Below are 24,135 nucleotides of genomic sequence, written 5' to 3' on the forward strand. Positions count from 1 at the left end.
CTTAATCCCACTGCCTTTAAAAAAAAAATTGTTAAATGGCAGTGCAGCCTCATTTGGTATTAGTAATGTTCCTTTTAAGCTAGAATTGGGGTCTATCAGCTACTGTGTCTTTCACAGAAATCGAGGGCTCTGAAGATTTTGTGATGGCTCTGAGGTCTCCACATCTTCCCATAGTGCAGGCTGCAGTCCATCCACACTTCCCTGCTGTTCTAGGTCCTTTCATATGCACCCTTGCTTGAATCAGTTCTTCAGGGTGGCAGGCCTTTCCCCTGAAGACATCCCTCAGACCCTCTTCCTTTTCTGGTCAGATATTTCTGAGGAGGTGCTTTCCTGGCTATTTCTGCATGCACTTCCCTTGCTCTCAATGTTACTCTCCTGCTCAACTACTCTCCTGTAATTCTTTTCATCATCATAGGATGTATACCTTGAGAATAATTGCATTAAGAGAAATCTGGATGTCTGAGAGCAGGCAGCTTGGGATCACTGAAGGCATGGCAGAACTTGTGGACTAATCCAGAAATAATCTTTGGTCCAGATTTCCTCGGAATTTATCTTGAAGTCTGTTTGTACTTATCCACAAGTTGAGCACTGAGCATGTGTTGGGGAAGAGTTCAATGCTCTCTGCTTGCTTCTCAGTCTCTTGGTCTTTAGATTGGAAGCTCCTGGAGGAAAGGGACTGTTTACTCACTATGGAGCATCCCAATATCTAGCAGACAAAGCAATCCAAGTCTGTTGATTCGACTGAGCCATCCTCAATTGGTACCTATGGTCCTATGAGGCACCAGCATTGGGCCAACATGGTCTACTCAAGCTCAGCATGGCAGCATAGGACTAACTCCAAGTCCTTTATCCTGATTTAGACAGTTCCAGGTTCATGATGCCATGATTCATTCCAAAGAGGTGTCAACAGTGTGGTAAACCCCTGGACCCATGACTGTGAAGGAGCATCTACAACTTTTCTTGTCTCACCATAACCATCAGACTGTTAGAACTAGAAGAGGAAATTGAGACCACCTAGATCAATCCCTTGGTGCAGAGAGTGCTGGGCCTTGGGAGACTCGAGTTCAGATTCACAATCGAGGACAAGTCCCTTCACCTCTACATATCTTGGTTTTCCCAACTATAAAATGGGATGATAATAGCAGCTACATCCTGGGATTGATATGGGATGAAATGAGAATATTTGTGCAGTGCTTTGCCAGTTTTAAAGTCCTCTTATTATATTTCCATAGTGTTTTACAAAGTACAAAATTTTCCTCACAACAATCCTGGGAGGTAGCTCATTGTTCAGTCCGGTTCTGTTGTGTAGGACTCTTTATGACCTATTTGGGGATTTTCTTTACAAAGATCCTCGAGTGGTTTGCCATTTCCTTCTCCAGCTCATTTTAGAGATGAGGAAGCTGAGGCAGACAGGGTAGTTAATGTCTGAAGCTGGATTTGAACTCAAGTCTTTCTGGCTCTAGGTCCAGCATAGGGCACCACCTAGCAGAGGTAGCTAGTGAAGTGTTGTCATTTGGATGAAGAAACTGAGGCACATTTTGGTTGAGTGATGAAGGCCAGAGCAGCTGGGGTTTCCTCATTATCTCAAACTGGAGGCAAATAAGCACCACCAGAAGGAAGAGGGGCAGCAGTCCCAGAATTTTTTTCATAGAAAAACATGAAGGTAATGGAAGGCAGTTTGAAGGCATCTTTGTGACACTGGGGTTTCAAAATCACCCTTGGCAAAGGGCTATTGGCTCTGGCCTGGCAGCTGAGCCTGAATGACCCTGTGCTGGCCCCATGCCAGGCTTAGCTCCCATCTCGGATGCTCTATCATCCATCCTGTCACTGTCTCCTTCCTGCTCCGTCCAGCCCTCACTTGGGGAACACTGAACAGATTCTAAACTACCTCACTCAGAATTCCTCTTGTTTAGGCTCCTTCCATGGCACCCCCCACCAGCTAAGCTGTCTCTGCCACACAATGTCAGCTCTCGTCAATGAGACTCTTGTCTATGCCTAGGGCCTGGCAGAGATGAAGAGGTTAATTGAGGTTTTTCCATCCTAAGATGTCAGAGTGTGTTTATGAGACCTCCAAACTCACTGATGGCCGTCTCGTGGGCATCTGAACTTCCCACACACATTTCAGTTCCATGTGGTCAAATACTGAGTTCATTTCCTTTCCCTGCAACCCTCCCCTCTTATGAAGGAACATACCTGTTACTGTTAGAGACCACTGTCCTTCCAGTCCCCAGGCTTACCACCTTATTGTACCTGACTCCTCCCTCTCTTGTTATTCAGTTACCAAATCTTAACAATTTTATCTTCATTACATCCCTCACAGGTCCTTTCAGACCATGACACTATCAACCCCTGGTACAAGCCCTCATTGCCCCACATGAGGCTATTGCAATAGCTGCAAATAGGATGGCTTCCCTACCTCAGTCTCCCCATTTCAATCATTGGCTCGGTTGTCAGCAAGGTTATGCTTCAGATTCTGCAAACTAAGCTTTAGCAAGATGTGAACCAGAGCAGGCTGGTCTTTGAAGAGGCAGAGGAATTAGAGACCAAATTGCCAACAATCTCAAGGTAATGGAGAAGTCAAGGAAGTTCCAGAAAAACATTTTCATCTGATTCAAGGACTATACTAAAGCCTTTGACTGAAATGTGGTGAGACCTCAAAGACATGAGTGCTAAATCATCTTATTTATTTTCTGAGGAACCTGTCTATAAGCCAAGAGGCAACAGGGAGAACCAACATGGTACAACTGATTGCTTTAAGATTAGAAAAAGAGGGGGTGGCTATGTGGCACAGTGGATAGAGCACTGACCCTGGAGTCAGGAGGACCAGAGTTCAAATTCGACCTCAGACACTTAATAATTACCTAGCTTGAGCCTTGGGCAAGTCACTTAGCCCCATTTGCCTTGCAAAAACCTAAAAAAAATTAGAAAAGGAATAGGACAAGGCTATGTATGGTCATCTTAATTATTTACCTCAAAGTATATCATATGAAATAACAAATTGGTTGAATAAAAAAATCAGAATTCATTGCCAGGAGAAATATCAACAATCTCAGATAGACAGATAATACCACTTTGATGGCAGAAAGTGAAGGGGAATTAAGTATTTTGATGAGAGTAAAAGAAGAGACATAAAAGCAGGCTTGAAGCTTAGCATCAAAAAAACTAAGATCTTGGCAACTGGTCTTGATCACTTCTTGGCCAACAGGGAGAAGAAATAGAAGCAGGGTCAGACTTTATATGCTGGACTAAAAGACCAATGCAGATAGTGACTGCAGCTGAAGAAAAGCTAGGGTAAATCTGGAGCACATACTAAAAAGCAGAGACAAGCTATGAAAGTCTTAGTCAAACAAACGGTCAAAGGATATGCAAAGGCAATTTACAGATGAGGAGATCAAAGCGATGCATAGTCATATGAAAAACTGCTCTAAATCATTTATTAGAGAAATGTGAATTAAAGCTTCTCTGAAGTATCACCTCATACCTTTCAGACTGGTCAATATGACCAGAAAGGATAATGATCATTGTTGGAAGGGTTGTGGGAAATCTGGGACACTAATACATTGTTGGTGAAGCTGTGCACACATCCAACCTTTCTGGAGAGAAATTTGGGTCTACATCCAAAGGGCAACAAAAGTATGCATACCCTTTGATCTAGCAATACTACTACTGGGTCTATACCCTGAAGAGATGATGAAAAAGGCTGAAAACATCACTTGTACAAAAATATTCATAGCAGCCCTGTTTGTGGTGGTAAAGAATTGGAAATCAAGTATTGGGGAAGGGCTTAGCAAACTGTGGTATATGTATGTCATGGAACACTATTGTTCTATTAGAAACCAGGAGGGATGGGAATTCAGGGAAGCCTGAAGGGATTTGCATGAACTGATGCTGAGCGAGATGAGCAGAACCAGAAAAACACTGTACACCCTAACAGCAACATGTGGGTGATGATCAACCTTGATGGACTCGCTCATTCCATCAGTGCAACAATCAGGGACAATTTGGGGCTGTCTGCAATGGAGAATACCATCTGTATCCAGAGAAAGAACTGTGGAGTTTGAACAAAGACCAAGGACTATTCCCTTTAATTTAGGGAAAAAACCTGCTATCTTATTGTCTGATCTTGTTATGTCCTATATTTTATGTTTCTTCCTTAAGGTTATGATTTCTCATCACATTCAATTTGGATCAATGTATATTATGGAAACAATGTAAAGACTGACAAATTGCCTTCTGTGGGGGGTGGGGGAGGGAAGTAAGATTGGGGAAAAATTGTAAAACTCAAAATAAATAAAATCTTTAAAAAAATTTTATTTATTTTGAGTTTTGCAATTTTTCCACCATTCTTGCTTCCTTCCCCCCACTCCCCCACCCCCCACAGAAGGCATTCTGTTAGTATTTACATTGGTTCCACGTTATACATTGATCTCAGTTGAATGTGATGAGAGAGAAATCATATCCTTAAGGAAGAAAAATAAAGTATGAAAATCACATAATAATATATGCTTTTTTTTTCTGATTTGAAGGTAATAGTTTTTGATCTTTGTTCAAAGTCGTCCATATTTCTTTTTCTGGATACAGATAGTATTCTCCATTGAAGATAGCTCAAAATTGTCCCTGGTTGTTTTACTGAAGGGATGAACCAGATCATCAGAGAATAAATAAAATCTTTAATAAAAAAAGAAAAAAAAGAAAGTCTTAGTCAAAGCTATGATTTTTCTAGTAGCAATGCATGGCTGGGAGAGTTGGACTATAAGGAAAGGACTATAAGAATGCTTTTGAATAATAGTGCTGGAGAAGACTTTTGAGAGTGCTTTGGACAGCTAGGAGGTCAAATCAGTTAATACTTATAAAAAATTAAGGCTATTCACTAGAATGCCAAATAGTGAAATGGAAACTTAAATATTTGCGAAAATGGGACTGACTGAAAAAGCCCCTTGGTGGTGGGCAAGATTGAGGGCAAAAAGGAGGAGACGACAGAGGACAAAACGGACAGATAATATCATGGTCACAATGAACACGAACCTGGACAGACTTCAGGAGACAGTAGAGGATGGAAGGGCCTGGGGTGCTGTGGGGTCATAAAGAATCAGACATGGATGAAGGACTGAGCAATATTAACAGAGTGACATGATCAGATCTGTGCAGGAGGACTTAAGTTTGATGGCTAGAGAGAAAAGAGATTGGAGACAGGGAGATCAGCTAGGGGTCTATGGCAAGTGAGAAAACAAGAAGAAATGAGAGGAGCTTGGTAACCATGGGAGTGGCATGGGGACAGGGGGACGGAAGGAAGAGATGCTTTGAAGGAAGAAATGGAGACACAGCAGCCAAAGAGATGTGAGGGAAAGTGGAGATGCAAGGATGACTCAGACTTCCTGGATGCCTGGAAGGTGGGTAATGTCAGAAATTATAATAAAGTTAAGGGAAGTTTTGAAGGACAAGAGAGAGAAACTTGCTTTGAAGTTTCTTCCTCAGTGGACTCTCCATTTCTACCTTTTTTTTTAATGCTGTTCTTTGGTATCAAATGTTTTAGAATCTAGCCACAGGACCCCAGACTCAGAGTTAGATTGCTAAATTCCAATACTCTTATCCTGAGCATCCCACAGTACAAAATTGTTGGGGAAATTCTCATGAAAGATACTGACTTCTCACCAGTGGTTCAGAAATGCAGGATTTGAGTAAGACCAGTGGGTATTTTGAGATTGTTAGATCTTCATGGTCCAAAGAGAAACACTGCCAAAGAAAGGGCACTTCAAGGGGCTCCTCTGACTAAAAAGTGATAAACTATCCTGAAACTAAGTAATGCAAGAAAATATGGATTCTCCTAGTGTACACAATGGGTGCCCACAGGACAGGGGGGCCTTATGCCCTACCTAAAGACACATGATCAGAGAGGGAGGTCAAAAGACAAGAGTTCACAGCTCTAAGATTTACATATAAAAAAATATCTGTTTCCATTGATCTAGGCCTTTACAATTGATCAAATAAGCTCACTTACATGACCTCTTAAGTGATGGTAAAACCATGCAACACTTCTGCAGAGTTGTGATCCCATAAGCGTGGAATATTATGTTTTCAGACCTGGGATATTCTTGTTTTCTTTCTTTAAAAAATTTCAGTGTTGGGCAGCTAGGTGACACAGTGGATAGAGCACCAGCCCCGGAGTCAGGAGTACCTGGGTTCAAATCTGGCCTCAGACACTTAATAATTACCTAGCTGTGTGGCCTTGGGCAAGCCACTTAACCCCATTGCCTTAGGAAAAAAATCCTAAAGAAAAAATTTCATTGTTATATGGGGTGATTAGAAGTTGGGAGGAAGGATATTGGGAAAAATTTGTGGTGTAAAAGCAAAAGATAGCAATGATTTTGGGGAAAAGGGGGGGAGGACATGATAGCTATCTTTAAGGATTTATGTGCTATTATAATCACATGCTGTAGGTTTTGGAGCAGATAGGACTTAAGAAATCATGTATTTAGCAAATGAGGAGACTGAAAACCAGAGAAGAAAGGTGACTTAGTGACTTGTCAGAGGTCACAGAAGTAGAGAGATGACAGAGGTCAAACTCATATCCAGTCCTACCTTTAGTCCACATTTGGAGGTTGTAGTATAGAAGGCAGTTAGATTGGCTTTTGCTGGCTAGGCACAGTGGACAGGGATGGGCAGATGCAAAGATAAATTTGGTTCACTATAAGGTTCTTAATAATTATGCTGTCCAAAACTGCATGGTTGGGGTGGGGACTTCCGAGGTCCCTCTCTCTAGATGTCTCTGGGAGGACTGAACAGCCACTTTGTCAAGCTGATTGTCCAGACAATTTCTATATGGATCAAATTCACCAGCTTCCCTCCAAGTCCTGGAATTTGAGGTCTACAGCTTGTCTAGGATCCAATCCCTGATGGACTTGCTACAGGAGACTGGGTTGAGTCATTCTTCCTGACCATATATCATCCTGAGTCATGGCAGGAGGATGCCTGAAAAGAAATGATTCAGACAGGATTTGCACCCTGCCATTCATTCATTCAGTGATCAGCTCCTGGACAGCAGATTGGCAATGATTGGGGGCTCTTGCATTGGCCTCCCTCCATTATCAGGTGGCATCTAATTGGGGCATGGAAATCAATTTTAAGTGAGCTGAAAAATATTAGGATAGTCCCATTTGCAACAGCTCCCCGTGGATCTCTCTTCTGTCCACAAGACACAGGCTCCTTTCTTTTAAGGATGTTTAAGGCCTTGATCTGGGCTCCTATTTCAGATTTGTTCTGCATGATCCCAGCTCAGAAAGGAGGTATTAAGACAGACACAATTCTCTGGCAGACCCGCCCTGCTCACCTGAATTGAACATGCATCTCCCACCTCCATTCCTAGAGGCCATGCCTTTCTCACCTGTGAATCTGGACTTCGGTGGCACTGCTTCAGTGGCAGCCTTGCCTGATCTGGCTGTTAGTGCCTCCCCTTCCTCACTCTGCCCTGGGCTTCCTAGGTGCTTCTAGATCAGATCCCCCAGGAGAAGGCTCCTCTGAGCACAAGGACTTCTAACCTTTGATTTCATACTCTGGAAGCCAAGCCCATTAGCCAGCACAGAAAAATCGTTTAAACTGATATCCCCTGCTGGTGTTCTCTGAGGGAAACAATGCATCTCCCAAGACCTGTGTCCTAAGTACACACTCTCTCTCGATTGGGCAGATGACCCTGGGGCTGCTCAGGCAGAACATTTGCCTTGAGTAAGAAGAAAATCAAATTAAGCCTAGACTTGAGTACCTGGGGCCAGACATGCATCTTTAAGTTGGAGCCTTATCAGAATGGGGGGCAAGGGGCGGGGCTTAGGAAAGTTCAAAGCTGCCTATGTGATGCTGATTAACAGGAATGTCTGTGGTCCCTGCTCTTCTGAAGCAGCTTCCTAAGGGGAGGTGGTCTGCCTGAAAGATGACTGCAGCTTATTGAAGAGAGCCAGGAATTGGACTCTGCCCTCTCTGCATAGCTCATCTGCTTGAGGGAATGAAAGCCCCCAAGAAACATCCTGAATCTGAGCAGCAAAGCTGAGAGGCCTCCGGTGCCCCCTCTCCTTGGCCTTTTAAGCACGCTTCCTCAGCAGGTGTGGCATGCTGTGTTCTCCCCTGAGGCCCCCACCACTACTTGGCTACACTGATGGGAAGCGACAGCCACGGTGGTCCCTGTGCATCAGGCTCAAGCACATTCTCCCTCCCATGAAAGCCAGGAACAGCAAGGATGAATTATTAATCCAGCTCGCAGAAATGTGTTCAGGTTTGGTTTTCCAGTCGGCCACACTTCAAAAGCCCGCCCCAGCCAGAGGAACTGGAGGAGGCCCTCATCTGTTTGATTTCATCCTCCAACTACAACTGTACAGCCTGGCAGTGAGGTCGAGCTTGTGCAGACCACAGATGAGATGGGGAGGCCTTCTTCGGTGACCCAGGTAATGAGCTCCAATCTAACCACTCCTGGTGGGCCTAAGACACACATGGAGCCAGCAGCCCCCACCAATCCAAGTGGTCTTGGGCAAGCTCCCTTCAATCTCTCATCTCCGGACCCCTCCCAGCTCTGTTTTTCTGACTCCTTGAGGAGTCTGTGCAAAGATGCACAAAAAGGTGATAGAGACACAGCATCTCCATAGAGATAAAAAAACAAGTTTCCACTAAATACCTTATTGAAAACCTCCTCAGACATTTAACAAATTCTCTAGAACACAAGTTTGGATTTGGCTGGGAGCTTTTGAGATAAAAGGAAAAAGGCCAAGGAGTAGTCAAGGATATAACTGGAAAGGGGAGTGTCAGGTTGGAGGCTATCTGCCTTATTGACCTCAGAGATGGTAGGCGGACCCTATTAATCTCTCTGGGCCTCAGTTTCCTTATCCCTAAAACAAAGGATTGAATTGATTCCTCCTCAGTGGAACGATTTACAAAAGACAGGATGGATGGAACTGTTCCCTGAGCTGAAGGGTGCCAGCTGTCTGGGTGCCCACTTGTTGGAGAGGCTGTGGAAGCAACATGAAACTAGCAGAGCATCTCTGGATCCACTCTGAACAAGGAGAGGCTTCAGCTTTTCAAGAAAAGCTGGCAGGTTACACTAGATGCCGTTGAGTCCTGTTGTTTGGTCATTCATTTGCAAGGGTATTTGGATTTTTTAAAATGGGTGAAAAAACTCTGATTAAAGCAATGTCCAACTGTATTTCCAGAGGATTCCTCCTAGGATAAAACTCAAAGTAGAAGAAAAGACATACTTTGCATGAATTTGCTTTGATAGGATTCATTTGTCTGATTTTAATTGGGGGAGAAGTTGGTGGGAGTGGGGGCAAGGCATAATAATGACATTATCCCTCCTCCCTTAAAAAAAACAAAAAAAAGCAGAGAATTATTGAAACATGTTCAAAAGGACAGAGACACAGAAGGAAGGTCAGGAGAAAGAACAGACAAGGAGAACCACTTTGAAAGTTGTACATTGAATTTATTATAAGCATATAAAAACATGGAATGCAATAATATTTCATAGTTTTATAGACAATTTCCTTTTTGTGTTCTGCTTTGTATATGGAGCTGTTCAGGGGTTTTGTTTTGGTGCTTTTGATAGTTGTTAAATTTAGAATTTAAAAATTAAATTTAAAAAACGGAAACCCGAGAAAAATATATCCAAATACAAAATATCACCACTTTCCTTAAAAAGACAGATCTTTTGAACCAAGAAAGATCAGCAAGGTATGGGAGAGATTCAGAGTTCAAGCATCAGGGTTTGAAAGCTGGTTCTGTCACCTCTAGCCCATGTGACCTTCTACAGAACAAGGTCTCAGGTCTAAATCTCTTGTCCTGTGATTCAAGCTTTAGGCAGGAATGACTCCAAAGGCAGTGCCTTTTCCATCAAGCCGTGATGCTTCTATAGATAATATGATAACTAACTCAATGTCTCAAACAGACTTGAATGATAAATTCCTGCTTTTGTTGAGTTCAGAAAGTTTCTCTGTCCCTCAGGGACAATCTGTACCCAGTCTCCAGTCCTAGACTCTGGGAGGCAGACATGGCCTGTGACAACCCTTCTTATCATATGATGTTGTTTTCAATTAGGGGCCACAACCCAAAGTTCTACTCCAAGTGTCCCAAATTCCTTCTCCCCTCTTCAGTTATCTCCTTCAGCATCCCAAAGAGCATCATAGGACTTCATTACTAGTGCCTGAAAGCATGGCCACTGAACAGCAAAACAGAGACCAAGGACAAGTCCAAGAAAGAATCAATAAGGGAAATAAGAACAGGAAGGTCAAGACAAAAAGAAGGTAGCCTATGCTGGGCCCAAGGGCAGGTTCCACCTTCCAGCCAATGGAAGTCACTTCTTTGAGATACAAAACTGATTCCTTTGTAACCCACAGGGAAGACAGAGCAATCACTGACCAAACAATATTCTGTGGGTTTTGGAATGTCACATCAGACAATGACTTCCTCAGCCTTAAACAGCTATGGATCTATTAATCTAGTCCTTTGGAAAGAAAATCCAAGTGTTTCAGCAATGCATTTGAGTTGTCTTTATTGCTTTAATCTTCCAACAAGAGGCAGCCCTTGGGTCACTGTCCTGAACAATCCAGGTTTTCCCATGGCTGCAATTTCCCCACAATGGGCACCCTTCCTAGAACTTAACTAATGTAGCTTTAAGAGAAAGAAAACAAACAGAATTCACTAGACCCTCATGTTTCTACAATGATTTTATTATAAATAGGTTCTCTCAGAATAAACACACGTTGCATTCAATTCTATTGGCAAACTTGCTCTAATAACAAAAGTGGGAAATGGAACTGTGAGCAGAAGCAGAGTTAAATATCAGATGAGGATGACTGGACTGGCAGGCAGGCCTTTCACAAGGTGAAGGAGCCCAAGGGAATTACCTCGCAGGCAATCAATCAAAGCAAGGTGGAAGGAGGCTGGTACCTTCCACCTGGTCTGTAAACTCAACTGTTTCCTCTCCACAGTGAGGGAGGAGTGGCTACCCTCCAGCCGACAATCGCCTGAGCATCTTCAGTCAGATCCTGGGTGAATGCAGCTGATCAGAAGAGAAACCACTCACTGTTTGCCAGGAGCCATGTCGGAGTAATCCTTCAAGACCCCAGCCAAATGCTCATTGTGAGTCTTGAACCGGCGCTTCTTCTGGGAGACTGGTTTCTTCCTCCGCTGAATGGGAGCCTGTGGAAAAAATGGAAAAAGGGATGCAATAGAATTCATGAGCAGGTAGGCTACTTGGGATGGGGAGTGCTATCTGCTCATTGTCTGCTCAAGAGCCCCCTTAGCCTTGGCAGTCACTGTGCCCATCTCAGAGTCCTTCAGAAAGCTCCTGGCCTAGAGCAAGGGCATAATCTTAGAAAATGGGATCGCTAGGGAAAGACATACCAGTCCATTTGGGCAAAATGGGTACACCAGGTCTCCCCAGTGAGCTGATACTGGCCAGATAAGGCAAGGAAGGCCTGAATCTAAAACTAGGCATAATGTGACCTTTGGGATTTGAAGTCTGTGACTGTACAGTGGCAGAGACTCCCTCTGCCCTTCCCATCTAGACAGCTCTTGCTCACAAAGACTCCCAATGAGCCCCATGGCCTCAATCTGGTCCTTTCTTTCTCATGGTCATCTTTTTGCTACACTTCTTGGGTTATCCATTTACAGTCATTTTCTCACACTAAGAGGAACCCTCCTCTTCCTATTGTCATTTTGTACTCCACTTCTCCGGTACATCACCACCCCTTACCCTTGGTGTGATCTTGATTCTTTGAGACTGTGGAGGAGCCATTGGGGCACCACAGTACACCCCAGATGGAACACTGGTTTCCCAGAGACAGGCTTTTATAACAAGCATTTAGGAAACCTGAAAGCACTGTCTGAATTCCCCATTGTCATTCGGTCTGAGTTCTCTTCCTGTGCATGTCTAGGCTAGGGAACCACCCCTGAAACACATATTATGGAAGCCAACAGGCCCCAAGGGAGTCAAGGGAGTAACACAGGACTCTGTTTCCCTCTGGCCAATCCTCTTTCCCTACTAGGGACGTCACCAAGGAGATTTTTCCCTAGGTTGAAGATGGGTCTCCTTATTTGACATCCCATCAGTATTCAGTGTGTCTCTCTGCCTTTCCATAATCCATCAGCCAAACAGCTTGGTGTCTTTCTGACAAAAAGATGGCAGAGCCTCCTCAGATTCTGCTCTGACACCTTGCCAAGGCCCAAGCATTGCAAGCTCTGCTCTCCACACAAGAGATGTGTAGCCCCTGCCCTGGGAGATGTGAGCTCAGGTTGTAGCCTTCCAAACCAGACTATCAGGCACACACGGATGTCAGAGTCCTCACAATCCCAGTGGGAATGGGGAGACTGGGGTCACATTGTGAGGAATAAAGATGGCATGAACATGGATGGCACAGAACAAAAGATCAGCTGCTGAGGTGAGAGACCTCACTTCCATTTTCCTTCATTACGGGTTATTAGTCAGCAGAATCCCTTGCTCTCTTGTAAAGAGGCAAGTTCGTCATATGGGCCCCAAGAGAAATAAGAAAGGGGGAGGGGTCTGAGTGGCATTTGGGGACTACCCAGGACTTTTGAAAAGTCTTAAGGTGTCCTTGAAACAAAGTTCCATCTTTTTAATGATATTCTTTCAGTGATGCTACAGGATTACAGGTCCTGGCTTACTTTACTACAAAGATATAAACTGGCTCAATGATGCTGGGAAAACAACCCAAGATCAAGAAAGCAAATTCACTGAACCTGTGATGTAAGAATCCCCTTCCTGGGCAGACTGGGCAATGGGCTCAGGCAAGGAGAGGCCTCAGGTAGCTAAAAATAGCTGATCATCCATCCATCCATTACTTTCTCCAGAAAGCATTTTAAAATACTTTTGAAGTCCAAGAACGGGCTATCCTCACTGATTCCTCTCCCAAAAGTGTCTTTTTGACTTAAGTGTTCCTTAAATGACACTTCTGGTCATACATACCACTTTCTTTGGTCCAGACTCCTGCATAGAAGAAATGCCTTGGCGCTTCAGATACTCTTCAATTTTCTCCTCATCCATGGAATCCACAGTGATGCTCCTCCAAAGCTTTTGAAATTCTGCAGGAACAAAGCAACACTTTAATATTCAGGGAATGCAGCCTGTATCTAGTACACAGCAAAAAATCAAGATTCAGATATAATAATTCACTTCAGAGCTGAAATTAAAAGGAAAGAAAATATTTCTTTATGGAAACAAAGAGGCACTGATGTATACGGCTCTAACATCTATAAGTTGGGACACAAATAGAAATGAGCCAGGGAAGAGACCATTCAAAATGGCAGAAGAGGAGGGAGCAGCACAAACCAGGCCCTTGCTTACATCTAATCAACCCAGACCAAATCCTAATCAGGAAATCCAAGGGAAAAATAAACCTCCATGAATCTTTTTCCCAGTCCAGGTTGGCAGAGGGAGATAGGGTCTACTCAGAAACACAGGTGGAGACTTCCCACACAAGCGTGAGAAGAGATTTTGCCAAATCCAAAGGAGCCTGACCATGAGCAGAGAGCAGGAACAGGTGTTAACTGTGCTGGGGCACAGATCCAGTGTGAACCAAAGGAGGTGAAGGGTGGGGATTAAGGGCAACATACAGCAGTGGGTCCTTAGTCATTTCTCATGTATTGTGAAAACACGCAAGTACACACCAACTGGGTGGCTCTGAGGCTGGGAGATAGTGGGAGAGCAGACCCACCCAGATGGGCAAGGAGTCCCTGCTGCCTCCAACCAGCAGAGGTTTCTAGTTGCTTGTCAAGAGCTGACAGCAGCAGCAGCAGCCTATGGAACTCCAATCAAGGACAAGCCCCCAGGAAGGCAGGTCAGGAGCTGGTAGCAGGCCTACCAGAAAGGCGGCAGTCACACATGTCCTGCATCAGAGTGTTCTGAGCACAGGAAAAGCTTGTAGGTCCCCATTCTGAACTGTCCCCGTGATCCTGGATTACAGCACAACTACTTAAGACCTAGGGAAAAGAGCAGCAAGGAAGCAGGAAGACACACAACTTCCCAAAGGTGGGAAGTGAGGATAGAATGAGCAAGCCTGCCATAAAAACCTACTAGAGAGTATGTTTAAAACACAAACATAGGTGGTACAGTAAATGGAGCATGGCCCTGGAGTCAGGAGGACCTGAGTTCACATCTAGCCTCAGATGTTTACTAATTATCTAGCTGTGTGACCTTGGGCAAGTCACTTAACCCCATTGCCTTGCAAAAACCTAAAAACCAAAACAAAGCAAAACACAAACATAAGAAAATGACTCCAAAATATCTCCAAGCAAACCTTCAAACACAGTATGGGACTAAAATTCTAATGAGAGATGAAGCAAGATCAAAAAAAAAAGGAAAGAGCTAAAAATAAACAAAGAAATGTACTGGAACAAATGGAAAAGAAATAAGAATAAGAGAAAAAATAGAAAGGCGATGAAAGCTATAGGAAAACTGGAAAGAGGAATAACAGCAGCTTGAAACTACAGTAATAAAACCAGACACAAGCAATGGACTTCTTGAAAATCAGAATGGAGCAAACAGAAATTATTGACTCCATAAGAAAGCAAGAAATATTAAAAACCAAAGTTTAAAAAGTGGGAAAAAATGAATTGTAAGGTATTTCATACCAAAAACTGACTTGGAAAATAAATCAAAGAGAGATAAATTTAGAATTGTTAGACAATTTCAAAACTATAGACAAAAAAAAGAATCTAAGACACTATAAAACAAAAAATTCCCAGTATCTTAGAACCAGTGGGCAAATTGAAAATAGAAAGAATTCACCATTCATCTGTTGTAGGGGATATCAAAGTCCAGGCCCATTACAGTTGAAATTCAGAACTTCTAAGTAAAAAAGCAAAACAAAATAAAAAACATTTATCAGTAATCAGAATGAACAAATTCAAGTTCCAGGAACCACAGTCAGGATCACCCAAGATTTAGCGGGCACTATAAAAAAGAATGGAGAACTCAGAATAGGACCTTGAAGAAGGCAAATGCTAAGTACTTATAACAAAGACGAACTCATTCAGCAAAACTGAGTCTAATCCTAAAGGGGCTGGAGTGGAAATGGATCTTTAATGAAATAGAGAGTTTTTAAGCATTCCTGATGAAGAGACAGAAGATGCAGAGAAATTCCGAAAAACACAGGGGACAAAATAAAAATAAGAAGGTAAACATAAGAAAGTAATTACAAGGGACTAATAAAGGAGGACGAATGAATGATTTATATTCTAATATGTGGAGAGGATTCATGTGTTCCCTCAGATCCCTATTTTCTTTAGGGTCTTGAAAGAATCTACTACAACAGAGAGCCTGGGAATGGTGTTTTCTTTTTTATGTATTAAGGACCTTAAAAGAGGAAAGAAAAGAGAAAGGAATACTTGGATGGGAGAGGGAAGGGTGGGAGAAATCTCACATAATTTGGGTATGCAAATAAGCCACTCTATAAAACAGTAAGGAGGTGAGGGTAATAAGAAAGAAGGCAATATAAACCTGAATTTTATCCGAACTGCTCAGAGGAGGGAAGAACACTCACTCCACACACACATGCAACACTCCACCATCAACACCCCCCAGGTACCAAAATACATATTTATATATCTACATATGTGTTTATTTGTATGGGTGCACCCACAAAAACATACACAGAATTGGGTGCAGAAATACACTTCACTCACCAGGGAAACAGGAGGAAAAGACACGGGAGAATAATAGGAAGACTAGATGAAAAGTGACTAGTCATAAGCCAAACAAGTTCTAACTACAAAGGGAGAGTGGATGGTGAAGAGAGGTCTAAAATCAAAGAAATAAAATCCTGGGTTCTGGGAGAGGAAGAAAGAAGAGAGATAAGGGATCAGAAGCAAACTGCATCAAACCTAGAGCTGACCATTCTCTCTTTTTCTCTATAAAGAGGGACAGGGAACTGACCAATGCAATAACCACCCATAATTCCAGAAGGCTCATAATGAAATATACTCTCCCCTCACCCCCCAGGCCCTTGATGAAAGAGGTGACAGACTCAGGGCAAATGGGGATGTCCATGCTTGCTGGATGCAGCAAATGCAGGAATTTGTTTGCTTAGCTTTGCATACTTGTTACCATAAGTTTGTAGTTTGGTATTTTCCCTCCTACCATGGGGGGTGGAGATAAGAAGGGAGGGGATCAAGAGACAGTGTTTTTGGTTGCCTAAAAACAGTACATTTAAATTTTAAAAAAGGAAACACTTGCTCTTCTTTAAGCTCAGCTGAAGACATCAGCAGTGGTCTATTTTCAAAGGTTATGCTGCCAACATTGATGTTTTAATCTCCCAAACAGTATTCTCTCCACTTAGTAAAAGCCACAAACTTCTGCAAAACCCAAACCCAAAAAACCCCAAACCCTCTAATCCCTTTTCCCACATGTAATAGAACTTCACATACCACTGGCAAGTAACTGAAGGTAGGATCAGTTTGAATGAAGTTTGAGCCAAATACTGCTTGAAACGTAAATGTGTACTAACCGACAGATTCACTGAGAAGGACAGAATCTCTCTGAACTCCTCTGCTGGGGAAGGGTGGGGGACATGTTTCTGACACAGAGATTTGGGGGGAATGAAATGACCTAAGAGATGGTGAGGGAGGCTGGCTGAGCTCTAAAGACATCAGAAAAAAAAGAGAGAGCAACTAAAGTACAAGAAAGGAGGAATGCTCCCAGGCAGAACATGGCCAGTGTGCTGATAAGTCCGCATGCTTCCTCTGGCTACAGATGATCCTTAATGGCCGGCCTGTTCTCAATCCTCCTCCAGAGTCCAGATGCTGCAGGTCACCCATGCTAGAAACTTTTCTCCTCTCTGGGTTTTTCTGAAACTCTTCTTTCCTGGGTCTTTTCTTATACCAGCCCCAATATTCCCATCACTTTTGCTAGATTTGTAGTTAGGTCTAGAACTCTCTTCTTTTCTCCCTCTTTACTATCCTTTCATAATCTCAGTATTCAGGGATCTGATTATTTCCTATAACCTTATCCAGCCTTAACCTCTCTCTGGAATTCCAGTCTTGTAGTAGCTCTTGGATTTCTTGAAAAGGTATCCTTAAATCAATGTCCAAAACAGAACTCACCTTTCCATTCCAAACTTTCCTTGACCCAAAGATAATCACCTTTCAAGGGTCTCACCATCTTTCCAATCCCCAGATCCCCACCTTTCTCAATTCCTCTTACTGCACATACCCAATCACTATGATTTTCCATCTTCACCCTCCCTCCTCTCAACCCCCCTAGTCACAATCTTGGAGCAGTCCCTCATGATCTCACACCTGTGGGGTGGCCTCCAGGTTTCAGCCCATCACCACTCAGCATCCTCCCCCAAATGAGGGTAGAGTCCAAGTCACTCCCTCTATCTGATAACATTATCCATGGATGTTGTGGCCCCATCACAGCGTAAGGCTCACCAGTGGGACCTGTTGGGCTTTTCCTTTTCCAACCCCACACTCAGCATAGAGGGAATAGTAACTGTTTGCTCACTCATTTCTAAGCTCCTAAGGTTTTCTAACACCTCCAAGTATCAATATAAAATCTTGGTTGGTCTTTCAAGTGCTTCAGAATACCCTCTTCTCAGATTTCAAGTCTTCTGACCTCCTCCTCCCCTCCATGAACTCTACGATCCATCACCCTGCCAGGGAAGTCTCCCTTATCGTCTCTGCCTCCCAGCTTAAAGCCCTGCTTGTGCAGGATAGACCACTGCTGATTACCTCAGTGATCTGCCCTCACTGCAGTCTTTCCTCAGAGTTCACCTTCCACCTTTTATCTCAGGAGTTGGCTGAAAGATTTTCCTCCTTTGGAATGTGAGTGCTGAGGTTGGGGAGCAGATTTTTGCCTTTCTTGGTATCCTTAGGGCTTGGCACAGTATGGGGCACAGAGGAAATCCTTAAATGCTTGCAGTTCGACTCAAAGAGAATTTCTTCTGGTGTCCAAGGTGACAGACTGATTTTAAAGACCACCACTGGACCAGATGAGTCACAGTTCATTTTGGCTTCTGCTTTCACAAAAAGGTCCTTTTCCTCTTTTACTGAAAAACCTTCTTGAGATACAGCCATTTCCCCCTAAAATTCCCATATTTCTGTAACCTACAGATGTGTCAAAGAGAAGCACATCTACCTGAAAAGAGAACTAACAAGTTTTCCACTCAGAACAGCTGCCATCCATAATGAGCCCTGGATCAGAACAGTTCCAGACCTTCAGGATCGCCTTCTCCAGGCAGTGCCTGGTACAACCCACTCCTTTCATTCCAACGCTCCAGCTTTCCAGGCAGCAGGTTTTGTTCAGAAACCAGATACAAATAAAACAGTGAGCCGTTCAGGGACAGACCTTCCCTTCTTTTCTATTTTGATAAATCTCATGTCAAATTATTTAGACCTCTCTCAGTCTGTGAACTTTGAGGTTCTTCAGAGGACAGATACTGTAGTGATTGACAGAGGTTCCATGGAAATGTGGCCTTCCCAGAAATTGAAGGCCAAGAGCAAAGCCAGAGTCAGGGTGGAGTAGGGTGGGGGGGAATGATGGACCTGTGGGAGGCCAGGGTGCATTTGTGTGTTGGGTGTTAACTTGAGAAAGTACCTCTCCTCATGAGGCTTCATTTTCCTCATTTGGTAGAAGCTCTGGAGGAGCTGGGTTTTTCCTGAAATATCAAAAGATACTGTCTAAGTCTAAAATGCTCTTATTTCTCAAATAGCAGAACTAGATAACTTAATGACCTGCTTCATAAAATACTCCTCTCCAGAACAGGGTTTTATATCACCATTAAGGAATCAATATTAAACATATTTACTATTTAATAGTAAATTTGAGAGCAATAAATGTACAAATAATACTGGATCCTTCCCCTCAAGGGGCTTTATAATTTAGGAGGGTTGACAAGCTGGGTGGATAAAGGAGAGTTACAATTAGAAACATGAGATGTACATAAGAGGGGAAAAAAAAAGTTTAGAGATAATGTGAGGAAAAGCTCATTTCCAGTTGGGAGAGTTAAGCAAGTTTTTGCTGAGGAAGAAGCATTTGATCATGGGCCTGAAGGATGGACAAGAGGTCAGCAGAGGGAGAAAGGAGTCAACCCCACTGTGGCCTTGCAGAACTAGCAAATTCAGAGTAAAGGGTGCCTCCACATTATCTAAGGCATATATGAACTTCTCAATTGCTTTTTCATTATATTTGAGCACCTTTTGATTTTTAACAACTCCAACAATGATCTAATATTCAATTCAACTACAGGAGTCCTGCAGACATGCCGCTTTACAATTAGATGAGTGATCTCTAGTTACTCAAAGCTGCATCATGGGGAGCCTCTCTCCTGGAGGACAGCCACAGCCTCCCAATGGTCAAAGGCCTCTGTGACTCTCCCCATGCCAATCCATGGAACTGCCAAAGAGGCATGGTACCCCACTCTCTATATAGCAAACTCCAGGAGTGTCTTCTCCCCTCAATGATCAAAAACTATTTAGCTTCTAAACTTCCTCCACTTAGTGTCTGTCTCTGTCTCTGTCTCTCTCTCTTTCTCTGTGTGTGTGTGTGTGTTTGCAAGGTAATGGGGTCGAGGGACATGTCCAAATTCACACAGATAGGTAATTATTAAGTATCTGAGGCAGGATTTGAACTCAGGTTCGGTGCTCTATTCATCGCACCACTGAGCTACCCCTCCTTGCTCTCTTTTCTATCTAATGCATTCTTGGCCCATCACACACGTCTTGGTTCCATCCCACAAACCCATGAGGATGCTGACTTCCCCCTCCTGGAATGCCATCCCTCCTCCCTCCCTCTCTCCCTCCCTCCCTCTCTCTCTCTCCCTCCCTCTCTCTCTCTCTCTCTCTCTCTGTTAAGGAAAAGCACCCAGCTTCCTTTGAAGCTTGGTCTTCGAGAGGGTCTTTCCAGGCCTCCCCACCATCTGCTCTACGGGTATCATGGATATTCTGATTCAGAAATGTTCTCATCCACTGAGCTCCTGGAGGCAGAGTCTGCTTCTGCCTTTCTTTGAAGTAAGCACTTTATAAAGACTTGACAAACTAGAATTACAGACTAAGATGATCTGCCCTTTTCCAGTCAGTTCCTCCCAGACCACCAAGGTCATGCCACAATTCCTCTGGGCTCCACCCTCCCTCATTCTATTAACTCCCCCTCCCAGCTTTCCAGCTGCTCTTACATGCTGTCTTACCATCAGCATCCAAGCTCTTTCCCTTAAGGCAGGGACTTCCTCCCTGTCTGTATTTGTAGTCTCATTGCCTGGCACAATAAGAGCAGAGCCTAACTCCAAAATGTGTCCTCAAAATGTGGAAGTGACTAGTGAACAGAGGCTCTGGGAATTCCCACTCCATGCTGGAGAAACCTCCCATCCTGGCCTGGGGTTAGACTGTGGGTCTCCTCCAGGAAAACCAGCCTAGCCAGGGCACCTGGACTACATCCTGCATGTGGGTTGAAAATGGCCACAAAAAGAAAGCACTGATCCTCTTCTTTCATTTGCTTGTTGCTATCTGGCCAGACTTTTCTCCCTTATTTTTGCTCAGTCTCTTCGGGTGCCCCCAAATCTCAGAGAGCTTCATTATGTCTCAATGATGTGCCCTTCCTGTCTTCTAAGTCTGAGATGCAAACCAGAACCCTCTTAAATTGACTACCATTCTGCCCTCAAAGCAGAGCCTATAGTTGTAGCAGGGGACCCCAACAACTTGTTCCCAAGGAGTCTTATAAACAAAAAGGGGTCAGAATCCCTGTGGTAGACTAGGCATCCTCCCTCTTCCAACCACATCTCTGAGGGCATGATCATGAATGGCCCTGAGCCACCTTGTGGGTCACCACTGTCCACAGATCCCCTCCAGCTCATTAAAGAACTTCTCAAAGTGCAGTGGGTGCCCCAGAAGGAATGAAGACAATGGCTCAGGCCTGGTGACCCAACATTAAGCTGACCAGTAAAGCTCTTGAGACTTTCTGAAATAAAATGTGAAGTGGAGAACTCAAAGCCAGGTGCTGCATTTTACTATGGTTCCCATTAAATTTTATATGAAAGAGACTCAGTCAGTTGAGAATTTTTGAATCTGGACTTTGTCTTCAAACAAGGGAGGTGACCCTCCTTTAAAGATGGGAGTTTGCTGAAAAGAGGAGCTCTCTCTCGCTCTCTCCTTCTTTCCTTCCTTTTCTCCCAAGCCTCTCCTTGTATAACTCCAGAGCTTAGCCAAATATCTAGTCTGTAACAGCTTGTGGATCATTTTATCTGTACATCTAGTCAGTCAGTAGCCATTCAAGCTTTTGTCTTATATAGTGGTTGATGTGCATTTTTCTGGAATACTTCAGAGGAAGGCTCCCTCAAAGTTGACAGGCAAAAATAACAAGCTCTGTTAGGTCATGCCTACATTTCTCCATCCTGTCCACAACAACAGCAGAAGGGATTCTGTAGTGTGCATACCCAGGTCCAAAGTATCTACAGAGCTGCCTCTTCTACAAATCTATTCACCTCGGTCAAAAAGAAAACAAGGAGAGCCTAAAATGAACCTCCTGTCCTTAACATATTATTGCAGACTCTTCGAATGGCTAGAGGCTCACCATAATCAACCTCATTAATGATAGCTTCTTTTGTTCATGTGCCTTCACTAGTTTAGCCATCACCCATTGGTGGGCATGTACTTTGGGCTGCTATGACCACTTGGAGGTTTATGATGGACCCTTCTTTTTGTCTCTGACCTGATTGGGGATAAATATGTAACTAGGGGATCCCTAGGTCAAAGGATATGCACATTTCCATTACTTTCTTAAGCAGTTCCAAAATACTTTCCAAAAGAGCTGAGCCAATTTACCATTCCACCAACAGTGCATTAGCATTCACATCCACATCCACAGCACTGACAATTCCCTCCATGTGTCATTATTACTCATAAACTAATTTCTGCCAGACAATTTCCCAGCAATTCTTCTCTTAGAAGGAGTTCTTCTGGAGATATTTTTTTTAGACTTATCAAACATCAGGTTATTGGCTACAAGTATTTCTGAATCTTTTTCTGTTCTGCTTCACTGTTGTGAGGGTTACTGCTATCTGGAGGTTGGTCTACAAGCTTGACCCCGCCACACCACCTGGTATTCACTGCTTTCCTGGGTCATTGAGACCCTCATCTTCCAAATGAGTCTTGTTCTCTTGTACTTTTGTAAAATATCCCCTAGCATACTATAAAAGCTATGAAGTCAGATAGGCAACTTGGCCTAGTAGTGAGAGTAACTTTTTCTTCGGTGAAATGTTTCTTCCTTTCTTGAAGGAGAATTTAGTAACACTTTATAAAGGTATAAAGTATAATCTGTGAGACCAAGTTCCAGAAATGACTTTATGAGGACAGAGAGAGATTGATTTAAGGAAGAAAATGATAGTAAAACAAAGAATACCAATAAAATTTTTAGAAATGGCATAATGAAGTAGATGGAGAAAACTGAGATCAGTCACTTTCTTGGAGATTGTTTCCTCCATGTGTAAAAGGAGACTACTTCTGCTGTCTACTTTAAAAGGCCTGTAAGGGGGATGGGGAGTGATAGGCAGGGGGCTGGCACTCCAAACAGGAGAGGACATGGAAAGGCTCCTTGGTCCTGGGAGACATCTGAAATGGTTTGTGGCTGGTACAAATTGGAAAACCAACACTGACTGGACATGGTAGAAGCATGCCCTAGGGCTCAGGAGGCATCCCTCCTCCCCTTAGCCCACTTTGGGGACATAAGGCTCCTTAGCAGAATGGTGATGCTGCCACCTGCAGGTCTGACGTGGGCCCACACCTGCCCAGCTGCTCACAAGATGAATCTAGGAAGGAGAGGAGGTTGGAGCTCGGCTGTGGCTGCTTTCCCAGGCCTTCCTCCAGGACTGACTATAAAAGCTGACCTGTGTGTGGGTGACAGAGCATGGAAATATGTGTCCATGTTGACTGGACAAAGACCTCACAAGAATGACGATGAAACACTTTTTCTCTATTTATGAACACAGACTTTAGAAGTGCTCTTAGTGATCAAACCAAATGCCTTCATTTTTACAGATGGAGATACTCATTTAATTATTCTTAATGTTATATAACGGTAAAAGGGGGAAAAAAGCCCATTCAGAGGGACATGCGCCGAGCAGCTAGGTGGCACAGTGGCTACAGCACTGGCCCTGGAGTCAGGAGGACCTGAGTTCAGTTCAAATTTGGCGTCAGACACTTAATTAATTACCTAGCTGTGTGACCTTGGCCCATTGCCTAACAACAACAACAACAACAAAAAAAACAAAAACAAAAGGACCCGCACACACATGATCTCATTACAATTGAAGTTATATGGCATGTTACTGTGACCTATCAGATGGCTCTCTGGGGAGAAATTTGTTGCAAGAAATTTAAGCAATAGAAAAAAAAAATACCCATAACAACTGTGGAAAGTGACAGCTATTATTAGGTTTTACAGAAGATACATTTGTTTATATTAAAAAAAATTGGATGTATTTTTGTACTGCAAGATATGGCTTGAAGCCCTTCTCAATCTAAAAGTCTGACGATATACCTTGCAGGGACATACCCCTCCCCGCCCTTAATTGGCACAATAAGGTAAGGAATATCTAATCACCATGGTTCTTTGGGAAAGTCTTTTTTTTGGCAAGGCAATGGGGTTAAATGATTTGCCCAATGCCACACAGCTAGTATCAAGTGTCTGATTTGAACTCAGGTCTTCCTGACTCCAGGGTCAGTGTTCTATCTTCCACACCACCTAGCTGCCCCGGGGAAAGTCTTATTATTCATGACAAAGGAGTCTGAGCTTCATACTGATTCTTCACTCATCCCAGAAACTCTTTATTATTCCTGCACACCACACAGACATCTAATTTTCTGTTAATTTTTCTCTCCATTGTCAGTGTTTTTTGTTGTAATCAAGAGTGCTAAAATGAAAATGATAAAGAAATCACACTTGTAAAAGGCAGGGAAGGGAAGTTGGAAGTGGGAGTCCAAAAAGAAACCTGAGTTTGACCCCCCACTAATGACCCCTGCTGACCCTAATGTCCATAACCTCAGCTTGTGCACTCCACTGGAAGGATAGAGAGCAATGCCTAGAGACAGCCAGAAGGTACTCTCACTGGGGGAGTGGGGTGGGAGAGGATACTGTGCAAGCTTCTCCAAGCAAGG

General features: G+C 43.5%; 1 protein-coding gene across 2 annotated transcripts in view; it reads right to left on the minus strand.

Moving 5' to 3' along the window:
• Nucleotides 1–10,679: 10,679 nt before the first annotated feature.
• The window catches only part of GTF2E2 (general transcription factor IIE subunit 2), a 110,907-nt gene continuing 97,451 nt past the window's right edge, over nucleotides 10,680–24,135 (minus strand). For both annotated transcript variants that reach the window (XM_074228272.1, XM_074228271.1), the window contains exons 7-8: nucleotides 12,959–13,074; nucleotides 10,680–11,172 (exon numbers count right to left, since the gene is read on the minus strand). In XM_074228272.1, coding sequence (XP_074084373.1) covers nucleotides 11,053–11,172; nucleotides 12,959–13,074 — 236 coding nt within the window. In that variant the 3' untranslated portion in view covers nucleotides 10,680–11,052. The remainder of the gene's footprint in view (nucleotides 11,173–12,958; nucleotides 13,075–24,135) is intronic.

The sequence above is a fragment of the Macrotis lagotis genome, chromosome 3 (assembly GCF_037893015.1).
Source record: "Macrotis lagotis isolate mMagLag1 chromosome 3, bilby.v1.9.chrom.fasta, whole genome shotgun sequence".
Classification (NCBI taxonomy): Eukaryota; Metazoa; Chordata; class Mammalia; order Peramelemorphia; family Peramelidae; genus Macrotis; species Macrotis lagotis.